This window comes from Aspergillus sclerotioniger (assembly GCF_003184525.1).
Source record: "Aspergillus sclerotioniger CBS 115572 chromosome Unknown BO94scaffold_1, whole genome shotgun sequence".
NCBI lineage: Eukaryota > Fungi > Ascomycota > Eurotiomycetes > Eurotiales > Aspergillaceae > Aspergillus > Aspergillus sclerotioniger.
In genome coordinates, this window is record NW_020290991.1 from 842,017 (window position 1) to 854,778 (window position 12,762).

Sequence of the window (12,762 nt, forward strand, 5' to 3'; positions counted from 1 at the left end):
TTCCTTCGCCGCCGCGCCCTGCAGGTTAGGTTTCGTTTCTCGCTCGCTCCGTCGCTCTCTCTTATCTCCCCGGCTGTCTCAATTTTCCCTTTTCCTTCTCTTTCGTCGCCGCAATCCTCCCAATCCACCCCATCCAACCACACACCCCCTCCTCCTCTCCCTCTCCCTCTTCCCTTCCTCTCTTCCAACCCCCCGGTCTCCGATCTCCTCTTTCCTACTTTTCCATTTCTTCCTTTTCCTCACCCTTCTCCCTCACTCTCTTTCTCTTTTTCCTTTCTAGCCTGGTAATTCTCCACCAGCTCAAAAGGTAATCGAGTCTGTGACCGGGAGTGTCCCAATTGAAGAAACTTACTATCGAAAGAGTCGGAGATCCCACGCAGGAGGAAAAGGACCATCCATCTCCCTCTCCCTCTCCCAATCTCTCTCACCTTCCCCTGAGATCCTCATCGTTCAATTCAATCTCACGCCTTGAGCTCTCATCTCTACCGCGCCTGCCGGCCCTTTAGAAGGACAGTCCTGTCTCTTTCGTTTGCGACTTGCTTAATGCTGGAAGTGACCCATATACCTTGACTTGACTCAATCCTTGACATCTACCGTGGACAAGAAACGCTCTCACCGGGATTTGTTTCTTTTATTCTGTCGGAGAAAGAGCCATATAACCCACCCTTGGATTCCAGCTCTTTACCTCGCCTTCGTGTTCTGCATGTGTGCTTGTGTCAACCAAAAGTCGGATTAGCCTTAGTTATCAGCCTTGGAGTTCCCGGACGCTGCCTCATAGAACTGTACTTGGTGCTGTTTCTTCTTCCAATCAACCCAAGAGACCATCTACCGTCATCTTCCTCTGGACCCGTCGGCTCTTCCTGATATCCCGGACTACATTTTGGCCACTTGGACCCGTTGCTATAATACATTAATACTGGAAACCATCTCCCTGGACAAAAAAATGACTGGCCGTCTTGGATTTGAAGGGCGCCCGGAGCGTCAAAACGAATATTTCATTCCTGGCGATGGTATCAGCCGCGAAGTCATCCAAGCAGACATATGCCGTTACCTTGGAAATGATGCGCTCGTAAGACCCGGAAACCATAATGTCTGTGCCCCGATGCTTTTCTATGAAGATTCTGAATGCCGAAACACACCGCGGTCTTATTGGCGGGATATATATTTTGGCTGAAGCAGTAACTGACTGAATGAAAAATAGGGTCGTCAGGGTTTTTTCATTCGTGCCTACCGGAACCTCACCTCTGTACGTTTATTTCCCGTGAAAATCCTGGCAGCTGGAAGGACATGCACAACTAACGATGGCTGGTGATGCAGGAGATGATTGCTGACCTCAAAGCCGATTCTGCTCGGTGGGAGGCGGACGTTCTACGCCGGGCTGACCAAGGCTATCCCAGAGGTAGTTACAATCAAGACTACAGTTATTCCCAGGCACCTAACATGGGTTCAGCGAGCTACCCAGTATCTGCCGTCCATGAAGGGCGTCAGCAGGGGGGCCCATCCCCCCCACCTGCCTACTCGGCACCTCCCCCAGCTCCTCAGCAATTTGTGGTGGACCCATATGGCCAACCTCCGTACGCGGCGACTCAGAGTCCCCCGTACCCCCCTGCGTCATCTTACCCTGCAAACCACTCACCCTATGGAACGGCCCCAAACCCGTACCCTCCCCCGCAAATTCCATACACTACTTCCAGCCAGCCTGCGGTGACTGCTGAGATGCACCCATCGTCATACACATATGGCACTGGCTATGGCTATGAAAACGGACGAAACAATGCCCCTAGGTATCCCGGGCCAGGCTATGAACCCGAACCGGACTACTCTCCCGTTACCTCTGGAATTCCTTATCCTGCTACCACAGCCCCGGACCCTCGGATAGGAATGGATCCCAGATACACTCCTGAGTCGACATACCCACCTGCAGACCGCAATAGGCCACAACCAGCCAGAGGCGGGGAAGCCCCACGCCGTACTAGGTAAAGAAAGTCAATGTCCGCTTTCTACCTGCTAGCCTAGGCGTATACTTCAATCCACTTTCTGTCCCTAGAAGGCCGCATCATCCCTGGAATTCGCAGGCACTCCACCTTTCTGCTTGTCTCCAGAACCTTTTATGGACCATTCTTCCTTTTTTTAGCCTATGGGAATATGAGACCGGAAGAAAAAGCGTGCATAATCTTTTGTGGGAAGCAATTTGCAATTACCGGAGCCACATGCTAGGATCGCTGGATATCATTTCACCTGGACGCCATTCATCTTCTCCCTGATTTACTCTTGAGTTCCGCTCAACGTCTCTACCGACGTTACCTTGCGCCCGAGTTGGCCTGGTTATCGCTCTGGCGCGCGAGGTCCGACGGCAGTTTCTGGTGTCAAGTTTGGTCGACCCAAACTTTTACGTGATGGATTACGAGGAGGCATTTTGGATTTGTGTGTTGTAATGCCAGCCGTCGCTGTGCTTGGTCTCTTTCTTCTTGCCTTGCTGGATTGTGGTTCCAATGTCTGGTTTCTTTGGGGTGTACTGGTCGTGGTATTCTGATTGCGTTTGTGCCACAGTTTTATTTCTTGATCGGTGTTTTTCAACCATCTCCTACATGTTGAGTCTGATGGAGCACCCACTGATTTCTGGAAAATACCAGCTAGGGGCTTCGATGACATACAGTGATGCTGTCCACGAGCTATATGTAGATATGAGCATATACGGCGTTATTCCTTGTTCTTCGCTGGTTCTTTGGCTATTGCATTGGTCCTAAGGGTTTAATAATTGATCCACCGTCCACTGAAATGTGTTATCTTGTATTTGCCCCCCTGCATGCCAACCGCAAGTGGGATTTGGCTGGACGGCGTTGCGGTGACCATGCTGGGCTGACTTTGGGATCATAGAATATCACTTGCTTAAGTCTTTCAGAATTTGCCTATAAGGGTGCCTTCACTCCAATTCGATTAGACCCACAGCCTCCACCTGCTCAAATTCACTATTCAAACACTGATCGGTGCGGTTGTTCATGCCCGACTAGAAGTGACCGTGAATGGGCTGGATCCATGAGGGTTGCGCAACAGCTGCTGTGGGTAAGTAGTATCCGTAACACAAGCATTGGCCTGGCCCTTTTCACCCTCATTCACTGGGGAGTTCCATACTCGCTTAGGATTAGCTGGACACAGTGTCCTAAAGTGGTTTCTACAAACTAAATGGCGATGTCATCGTTCACCTTTCAGCATTTGGCATCGCCGAGACTTGTTGCCGAGAGTTGTCGCCGCCAGTTTTCGTTGTGCACTGGCCGTTCAGCGCTGGCTGGCTGTCCCAAGATGGAGCACAGTTCCTTTCCAAAGTTCATTGATGGCGACATCAAACTCACAGTCCAACCAGATGTCTACAGACTTCACTCTCAAGTGCTTGCGGCCGCCTCGAAGGTTCTTGGAAACCTGGTTTCCCCTTACCATGAAATAGGTCCACTGCCATACATACAGGGAATGAACCATCTAGGTATCCGTGAGATCAATCTAGTCGGCGACGCTGCTCATAAATTAGGTGTCTTTCAAATCCAGGTAAGCCGTCATCATTGAGATATCCATGGACTACAGCCTGACGGATACACGCCTAGGAACCGCATTATTTTAACAATGAAGTCATCGGGTTCGCTGATCTGAGTTCTTTCCCTGTCTGGCCGGAGAAGACTCGCCGGTGCTGGGAGAACATGTTCAAGATGTTTTACAAGATCAATCCTACGCTGCATGATGGTGGGACCCCCAGCAACTTACTGAAGAACAGTCTAGAATTGGTTGAGCTAGGAGAAGATATCGAAGCAACCCATGTCGTCTTCCCCGCTATTGGTACGGCTCTCGAAGTGTATGACCAGGAGCTATACCATTGCATTGCCAACGACCCGATCAATTGGAACAAGCTCGGCATGAAAATCCAGTCGACCTTAATCTTCCAAGAATCGGTCATCCATTTGGTAGGGAGATGGAATTCCCTTACCGATGACGGCTTCAAGTCGCTGTCTGAATCTGCTCTCCAGCTGTGCTCGAAAAAGCATGATGAGGTTCTCATGTTAAAACAGATCGTCGAACAGAGAATCTTGAATCATCAGCCAGGTGCCATCCGCCACGCCAACCCGGCCGATTCCAAATGCAGAGATGTTTACATGTGGATGGCAATAGCCTTCTTCAGGCAGTGGCTATGCCAAACCATTGCTGACAGTCAAAATCATCGTGCCCTGGATGGCGGAGCTACCTTCTACCGTGCCATTGGCTCCGGGGGCCGTGCTTACCTCGAGGTAATAGATCAGAGCAGCCTCGTCCTACTATTCCCGATCGACCATGGCGAGGTAAAGATCATTGAGGAAAGGCTCACAAAGTTGAAGGATCAAGTGAAGAATCTAGCTGCAAGTTTGCTGGTTAATCGAAGCCGTTATGACCCTAAGGCCTGGGGCGAACTCCCTTATCTCACATGCTGCAAGCTCTACAATCAAGACTTTCCCTGGAAGGTGGATACTTTGGAAAACGCTGATCATTATCAGACCGAGGACGATGTCATGTCCTTGCCGCCTATCCCGCCCTGCCAGCCAGATACTGGAAGTACCGTCCCAACATACGGAGACGTGATGGTCAGCTCCAGCCCCAGCCAGCTCCTAGCCGATATCAGTTTCACCAGTACCCTCGACTCGATGAACAGCTTCTTGAGTTCAGACACGACCTGGGACATGGACCCAGATTTTGTCCCGATACTTCCATCCCGGCCACTCTTCACCCCCTTCGACGTTGTCACTGATGCCCTCTACCAAAACCAACTTTATGGGCTCGGCCTGCTCAATGTCTTCGATAACACTCTTCTCCCTTTGCCGGTGGATCTCGAAGCCACGACTTGTTCCCCGCAGCAGCAGAATCCTACTTTGAACCTCACTTGATGTGCAGATCTTGTCTTATCTAACCTCTCTACTTCGTGTCTATCTTGTCCACGCCCTTTCCTCTGTTCTGTTTCTTTCCTTGTCAAACATAGGTTGAACGCCTAGTGTTCCACATATTATGGGACCTTATCGGCCCAGCGAACCTTGATCTTCATAATCTGCCCCAGTATCGCGATTGCTATCAAGCTCGCCTTCCACGGTCACATAACTCTCTACTCTCTTAAAAAACATGTCTGATATCCAGTGTGTACACCCCAAAAATAATCCCAGAGGAAAGGGACCAAAAGCTGTTACATAGGAACAAAAACTTTGAAAAAAAAAAAGATGAGATAACATTAACTCCGCTCTGTAGTCATTTTCATATACAATACACCAGTCATGCTCACAACACTACCCAACCCAACAGGCCACAAGGGTATAAAAGACACCCGTAAGGAATCAGTAGATAGGGTTGAGAAAGATAGATTCAGACAAGGCTCGTCCGGAGAGCAACGACGATGATGATGATGACCCGCGGTTATCCCTTCTATCAGCCCTACTACGTTAGGTTGCACCACCCAACGACACGATCCTTGGTTCCGCCTTGAAAAAAACTTTCTTTCCCAGTCGAGCAGACCAATCAAACCAAATGTGAAATCAGAATGCTAGCATCGCGGGTTTACTCGTCATCGAAGCCCTGGGGGATCGTCCGGGGGCCCGGGGGAACTATAAGCGGGGAGATAATGTTAGTGGAGGGGTATATAGAGGCCGGACATGTAGGGCCTTATTGAATCCGCCGGTAGGATAGGAGAGGAGAGATTAGCTTACTGGGGTAGGACATAGGGATAGGCTCGGGGTCAATGTCGCCCAGGGCGTGTCTGATCGGGGGCAGGGCGACCAGGGAGACGGGACCCATGGAACCGATGATGAGGGAGTAGAAGATGGCGGGGCGTTCGTGAGAGGCCCAACGGAGGTAGCGGAGGGGAGTCGACCAGAACTGAGGGGTAGACATGGTTGCGATATGAGGTCGGAGATGGGAGAGAAGTTTTTCTGCGGAGGTCGGTGGAGGAAGGGCGCGAGGGCGGATCAACCGGGAGGAAGACCAATTGGATGAACCGAAGCTGTGGACGAGTGCCGGAGATCTGGCAGACGCGGAGGGCACGTATGGGGGGGAAGGGCGGCAGGGGAGGCCAGGCAGAGGATGCGACGGAGAGGGGAACGATGGAGGTTGATTGAAGGTGACGAAAGCCGAACGAAGTGGATGCGGCGAGGCGGTCTTGGCACACGGTCCAAACACGTCGCCCGTTTGTTCCGTCCGCTTCGGCCCAGCTGTGAAAGTCAGGAACATCTCCTCCTCGACACCCATCGCTGCGGAGTTGTAGTTGCTGTTCTTGCTGGTTTTTCTAACCTGTTTTCAATTGCTCGCCTGCTCCGCTGTGCGGAAACCCTTCCATCATGCGGTGGAGCCTTTCCTTCCTTCTGTTCTGCTTCTTGGCTGTTGTACATGCGCTCAGTAGTTCGGGGAACCGTCTGCTGGTCGTCTTGGAGGATGCTGCCGAGAAGGACCTTTACTCCACGTTTTGGAGTGATCTAGAAGGTAGGTTGTTGCTTTGTATTCTGCAAGGCGATTGGTGCTGATGTTCGCAATTAGCTCGAGGATATGAGCTGGTTTTCGAATCGCCCAAGAGCGACAAGCTCTCCCTCTTCGATCTTGGAGAGAGAGCTTACGACCACCTTCTTCTGCTCCCTCCCAGGTCCAAAGGTTAGTGCTGTCTTTGAGCCTCAATGGTTGGAAGGGTATGGACAAGCAATTGACTGTGTTGCTTAGGATTTGGACCTTCTTTGAGCCCCAAGAACATCGTCGACTTCCTGAACAAGGACGGTAACGTCCTCCTCGCCCTCTCGGGCAAGTCCACCACCCCTAGCGCCATCAGCTCGTTGCTCCTGGAACTCGATCTTCACCTGGCTACCGACCGTTCGTCCGTTGTTGTCGACCACTTCAACTACGATACCCTTTCTGCTACCGATAAGCACGATGTTCTGCTTCTCCAGCGCCCCGGCCAGTTGAGGCCTGATACCAAGGCTTACTTCGACGGAGAGGGTGTCCTGGCTTTGCCCAGGGCTGCTCCTCACACGCTGGGTGACAATTCTCTGGTTGCGCCTATCCTGCGCGCTCCCGCGACTGCCTACAGCTACAACCCCAAGGAAGACTTGGGTGCCGTGGAGGATGTTTGGGCCACTGGGTCCCAGCTGGCTCTTGTCTCGGCCATGCAGACCAGGGGTTCCTCTCGCTTCACCCTACTTGGCTCTGTGGAGTCTCTCCAGGACAAGTGGTTCTCCGCGACTGTGAAGGCTCCCGGCAACGGAAAGGAAACGGGCACCGCCAACCAGGAGTTCGCCAAGCAGCTGACTGCTTGGACGTTCAAGGAGACCGGTGTCCTGAAGGTTGGTAAGATCGAGCACCACCTGGCTAAGGACGACCTTACCTCCGAGGACCTGAACCCCACGATCTACCGCATTAAGAACGAGACCGTATGTGGCTACCATCTGCAACATAGCGGCCCACCTGCTGACGTGTCCTATAGGTCTTCAACATTGAGATCTCCGAGTACAGCTACGACAAGTTCGTGCCTTTCGAGGTCCCCGCCAACGATGCCCTCCAGCTCGAGTTCACCATGCTTTCTCCCTTCCACCGCCTGAAGCTGGAGCCTTCTTCCCGCACCGAGAACAGCACTATCTATAGCGCGCAATTTACCGTTCCTGACCAGCACGGTATCTTCTCCTTCCGGGTCAACTACAAGCGCCCGTTCCTCACCAACATCGAGGAAAAGCACGAGGTGACGGTCCGTCACTTTGCTCACAACGAGTACCCCCGCAGCTGGAAGATCAGCGGAGGTTGGGTCTGGATCGCCGGCCTCTGGTCTGTGATCGGCGGCTTCCTGGCCTTCGTGTTCGTGTGGCTCTACTCGGAGCCCACCTCGGCGAAGGTCAAGAAGACGCAGTAATGTATCATTTGAAAGATTAGTAAATGAAATATGCACATTGCGTCCATGACGCATTAACGATGCCCAATCGTAGATGCCCAAGTCAGTTCTAGTAGGTCGGCCAGTGCAGAAGACCTATTGCATATGTACACTCTAGTATAAACCGACAATCATATCAGGGTGGTCCCACAATCGTCCAAACTCCAAGCCATGCCAACAAAAGAAAACAAGTAGAAACAATGATGTTACAGTGCGAAAGGAATCGGCTGTGTCACCTCCACGACAGACCTTCAAATCAAGAAGCCTCCCGTGTCCCCCTCACAGACCGCGGGTCTTCTCCGGATCCATCTGCACCTCGTCACCACTGATCTCCTTGACCGTCTCGAACGCCGGTTTGCCTGCATATAGTTGCTGGGATGGGCCAGAGTTTGCGCTCTCCGTCTTCGATACCGAAATGGGCTGGTTTCCGCGGAACCGTTTACGCATATCGATCAACCCGCGCCTGACAGGGAGAAATGTTAAGAGGATGCTTGACCGTCGTTGCCAAGCAGATGACTTACTTGCACTCGCCGAAACCTTTCCGCAGCTGCTGGCATCGCATGGGGAGTTCGTCGACGTATGGCTCACTCAGGCATTCCCGCGGCGAGCGCCGTTGGACCATGATGCAGTCGGACTCTTGGAGGCATTGCGCCAGAGCATTTCCTGTTCATTTAAGCAATCCTGGTTAGCATGTCCATGGTGCTGGAGTACTGAGTGACCCAGGGGATCGCGTTCTCGGAAGCCGGGGTGAAGATCCAATGGCATCCAAGGCAAGTAATCAATGGGATCAAGGTTTACAACATACTTATCTCTTGGCAGGAACTCGGCATTTTGGAATTGCAGGAGCCGATTGCTCGGGCAAGGGCAACAGCAACAACAGCAACAACAGCAACAGCAACGCCTGGAGAAATGGAGGCCGGCAAACTCAACGGCTGCCCCGGATTAGGTAAGCATCACATGAAAGAAGGCCCCCATGACGTCTGGGGGAGCCTGACCTGCTCGTCCTCCTGCTCCATCCACCACAGCCATGCAGCCCAGGCCCATTGAAGCACCGCTTCTACGCACTATGCCTCATACCTGTCGGTGATCACTAATCCATTTCTCTGCTCTTATCCTGATACTGCGCTGCAGACCTTGGTCTTATCACCATGGCCCGCGTCCCGTTTATTGGACGGTTGTTTTGGTTCGAGTACTTGGCTCTCTTTGGCTCGTTGGTCTTGGTGCTCCTGGAATGGATCATACACATCATAACGTTCTGTCTCCGTAAGTGACCCCCCTGGTGGTCGTGTTGGTGATATGTTCTACGTTCGGAAGGCTAACCAGAGCAGCCGAACCTATCATTAGGTTCTGTTACGATCGCTCCAAGACCGTCTTCAACCTTCTGATCTCCCCGGAGGACCCAGGCAAACGCGGTAAAGAAGAGAAGGTTGCTGCGGCCGTTGCGCAGGCGTCCGACTTCACCGATATATGCGCGCTATTCGGGTACCAGGCCGAGGAACATATTGTCCAGACAGGGGATGGATACCTGCTTGGATTGCACCGCTTGCCCTATCGGAAAGGGGAGGAGGTCAAGCGTGTTAATCAGGGTGAGGGGAGCATCAGGAAGAAGGTGGTCTATCTCCACCATGGCCTCATGATGTGCAGTGAAGTCTGGGTCTGTCTGTCGGAGGAGCAGCGGTGCCTTCCGTTCCAATTGGTAGAAAGGGGCTATGACGTGTGGCTGGGAAACAATCGAGGGAACAAGTACTCGAAGAAGTCCGTCAAGCATTCCCCCTTGTCGAATGAGTTTTGGGACTTTTCGATAGATCAATTCTCGTTCCACGATATTCCAGACAGTATCAAGTACATCCTCGAAGTGACAGGGCAGCCCTCCCTGTCATACGTCGGGTTCTCGCAGGGAACAGCGCAGGCATTTGCGACGCTTTCTATCCATCCTCTTTTGAATCAGAAGATCGATGTGTTTGTGGCCCTCGCTCCGGCCATGGCCCCAACAGGCTTACCGAACCACCTGGTGGATTCGCTCATGAAGGCTTCGCCAAACTTTTTGTTTCTGCTTTTCGGCAGACGCAGCATCCTTAGCTCAACAACGATGTGGCAGACGATTCTCTATCCACCGATCTTTGTCTGGATTATTGACACGTCACTTCGGGGGTTGTTCAATTGGAGGTGCAAGAATATCAGCCGCTGGCAGAAGCTGGCAGGGTACCTGCATCTTTTTTCCTTCACTAGCACTAAGTCAGTTGTCCACTGGTTCCAGATCATCCGACACCGGAACTTCCAGTTCTACGATGATGAGATTCATGCCCCGCTCAGCATTGTGGCGAGCGAGCGATTCTACAAGCCGGTCAAATACCCAACTAAGAACATCAAGACACCTATTGTCATGTTGTATGGTGGTAGCGATAGTCTCGTCGATATTGATGTGATGCTGTCCGAGCTCCCGCGCGGGACCGTGGCAAAAAAGGTCCCCCAGTACGAACATCTCGATTTCCTGTGGGCGCACGATGTGGACCAATTGGTGTTCAGTGACGTCTTTGACGCGCTAGAGCAGTACAGCTCCTGGACTCAAGATGAGACATTAATGGACAAGGTCAATGGTGTGAGAGCACATGCACCGGCTTGAGGTTCCCGGGACTGCACCGATTGCGACATGCATGATTAGAGCGCATTCCCTAAGGTGTTCCGGCATTGTTAGCAAAGCTAATGATGGTGGCTTGCGTGTTTCGGCTTGAAGATCTTAATGACCCCGTCCCGGTGCGAGACAAGTGTATTGTTCTGCTCGCCTTATCCTGTATATTTGTTTGCCATGAGATGTTTGTCTATTGTCTTGCCTTGATTGTTTTCTGTACAGCACACTATATCATGGTCTAATATAGCCCCTACTTAACCGACATCACCAGTCTTACGGCACCCAGGTGCCTCGGGGCAGCCAGCCTTCACCATCGTTGCCTAGATGAGCTGATGACCCGTTCAGTGACATACGTCATATGTACCGACGCCGCAGCACTTCAGATCCCATATGCAGGGAGGTGGCCAGTGTGTGCTCAAGTCCCGGCCCGGACGCCTCACCTACATGTGATGCATAGACCTTGTCCCTTCCCTCCCCGGCATGTAATTTCATCTCAAGCCAATGTTTGCTTTCCTCTGCATCCATCACCATCCCGATGTGACACATCCCTTTCCATCCTGACACACAACTCCCGTCAGGTGGTCTGACCCTAGCGCGCAATGCGCGTGGTTTCTATTCAATATAACATCGGAAGGCCTAGCCCGGAACCCATCGACGGAAGTCCGCGCGGTGCTCCGTACTTTTGGGGGGGAGGCCAATAGGCTAGCTGGGGTTATCTCTCTAGTGCTGATTTTAGATGACCGCCGAAAAGTACGGCTGATGAGATACGTAGGGTCGGATTTGGTCCGTCCGTCCCTGACAGATGAGAGATGAGCTGGCCCGGAATCAGCTTCCGGTTTCTGGAATCGGAAAAGTGTTTGAGTTTATTATTATTATTATCGTTCTTTTGTTTTGATTTTTGATTTTGGTGCTGGAGGTGGAGATGGAGGTGCTGCTGACAGGTAACTTTGGGATTTGGGATTGGATTGGATGTGTTTGAAGGAAGGAGACTTGCATTGGGGGGAGGTATGAAGGGAGGTTCTTTTGTGGTGGTGATGACCGGGATAGTAGTCTTAGATAGAGATGAGTAGATAGCAGGACGAAGGGGGTTTGGATTTGTTCGGGGCGAGGCGGAGGTGGGTTTGATTTGGGACTTTTGTGTAAGAAAGAGATAGCAGTTGGGTTAGTGTACTTATAGTAGTGGCTATTAGCTAGGAGATGGCCGGTCAATACTCCGTAGTTAGATAGTTGTAGTATATATTGATCGGAGGTCGCCATGGCACGCTCAGCGCCCATTTATTTACTTGTTCTGGTTGTTTCTTGACTTCTTCCTTGCAGCAAGTGATCCTTGGGGTTTCCTGGTTTTTGTTGGCACATGTGAAGCTGTTGATGCTGAAGATTGAGGTAAGGTGAAGGGAATAATTCCCTTATGTTTGTCGCTGCCTCCATCTCTCTCCTTCACTCTCCCCATTCATCATGATCCACGCCTTGTCCCTTCAGCATCACATTCCCCTCTTACCCCCCTCCTCTCTGTCAGGCTCTCCTGGGCTGGTCAGGGCCGCAGATCCTGGGGGCAAGAATGAGTCGCAACCTCTCGAGCAAGATCAATAAATTCAATAATTGGCCAAGCCATGCCGCCCCCCTTCTTGGGGATGCGCTGGACTTTCTGCCCCCATCCGCCTGATGCTACGCTCTACGGTTTGCTGCCTCGTATCGAATCCGATGGGGCGAGAGCAGGGGATGAGGATCTGATCTCAGACTCGACAAGGGAGGCTGATGTGACTTCTGCCCCCATGGATCCGCGACATTGGTTTCCCCCCCCCCAGGGCTATAGCAGCGCCTAGTATACATCTGCGGCCGTCTTGGATGATCGGGGGCCGAAGAACCTCATGGCCAGAGGAAGGCCAGCAGCGTGATGCTAACCTCGAGTGCACTAGGGGCTTAAGGTTTTAGAGCGGCCGCACAACAAATCGCCGTTGGATTCGAGTCTCACCGCCGCGATTGGAGACCCTGCCGTGCCTTTTTGCTTTTCCTCTCGTGCAGGCCTGCAACGGGGATAAGGGATTCGACAGAAGAAATAATCATCATCAAAAGAAGAAAAAAAAAAGGGAAAAGAAAAGCACTTTCGATCGTCCTCCGCTAGGCCGTTATTGCATCATATCTTTCCTCCCGTCGGTAAGCCCTTCGACACTCTTCTCTCCTGCTCTCTGTCTCTCTCACTCTCACTCCCTCTCTCTGTCTCTGTCTCTTA

General features: G+C 52.0%; 5 protein-coding genes across 5 annotated transcripts; 4 read left to right on the forward strand and 1 right to left on the reverse strand.

The window, feature by feature from the left end:
- The first annotated feature begins 643 nt into the window (after positions 1-643).
- Positions 644-2,153, forward strand: BO94DRAFT_9513 (putative transcription factor RfeG). Its single transcript, XM_025617755.1, has 3 exons — positions 644-1,090; positions 1,202-1,246; positions 1,318-2,153. Exons 1-3 carry the CDS (start codon positions 944-946, stop codon positions 1,978-1,980), a joined length of 855 nt encoding a protein of 284 aa, XP_025473188.1. The 5' UTR covers positions 644-943; the 3' UTR covers positions 1,981-2,153.
- A 1,147-nt stretch (positions 2,154-3,300) lies between these two features.
- Positions 3,301-4,901, forward strand: BO94DRAFT_580275 (uncharacterized protein; the record flags this gene model as incomplete). Its single annotated transcript, XM_025615314.1, has 2 exons — positions 3,301-3,540; positions 3,597-4,901. The coding sequence occupies 2 exons, from the start codon at positions 3,301-3,303 to the stop codon at positions 4,899-4,901; spliced, it is 1,545 nt and encodes a 514-aa protein (XP_025473189.1).
- A 1,320-nt stretch (positions 4,902-6,221) lies between these two features.
- On the forward strand, positions 6,222-7,930 carry BO94DRAFT_481230 (dolichyl-diphosphooligosaccharide-protein glycotransferase). The gene is made up of 4 exons (XM_025608851.1): positions 6,222-6,477; positions 6,532-6,642; positions 6,709-7,412; positions 7,466-7,930. Exons 1-4 carry the CDS (start codon positions 6,336-6,338, stop codon positions 7,883-7,885), a joined length of 1,377 nt encoding a protein of 458 aa, XP_025473190.1. The 5' UTR covers positions 6,222-6,335; the 3' UTR covers positions 7,886-7,930.
- A 252-nt stretch (positions 7,931-8,182) lies between these two features.
- BO94DRAFT_580278 (PET191 family protein) lies at positions 8,183-8,525 on the reverse strand (the record flags this gene model as incomplete). The annotated part of the gene is made up of 2 exons (XM_025615315.1): positions 8,183-8,366; positions 8,425-8,525. The coding sequence occupies 2 exons, from the start codon at positions 8,523-8,525 to the stop codon at positions 8,183-8,185; spliced, it is 285 nt and encodes a 94-aa protein (XP_025473191.1).
- A 393-nt stretch (positions 8,526-8,918) lies between these two features.
- BO94DRAFT_10065 (sterol esterase) lies at positions 8,919-10,695 on the forward strand. Its single transcript, XM_025605448.1, has 2 exons — positions 8,919-9,166; positions 9,232-10,695. Exons 1-2 carry the CDS (start codon positions 9,052-9,054, stop codon positions 10,524-10,526), a joined length of 1,410 nt encoding a protein of 469 aa, XP_025473192.1. The 5' UTR covers positions 8,919-9,051; the 3' UTR covers positions 10,527-10,695.
- Positions 10,696-12,762: the final 2,067 nt, after the last annotated feature.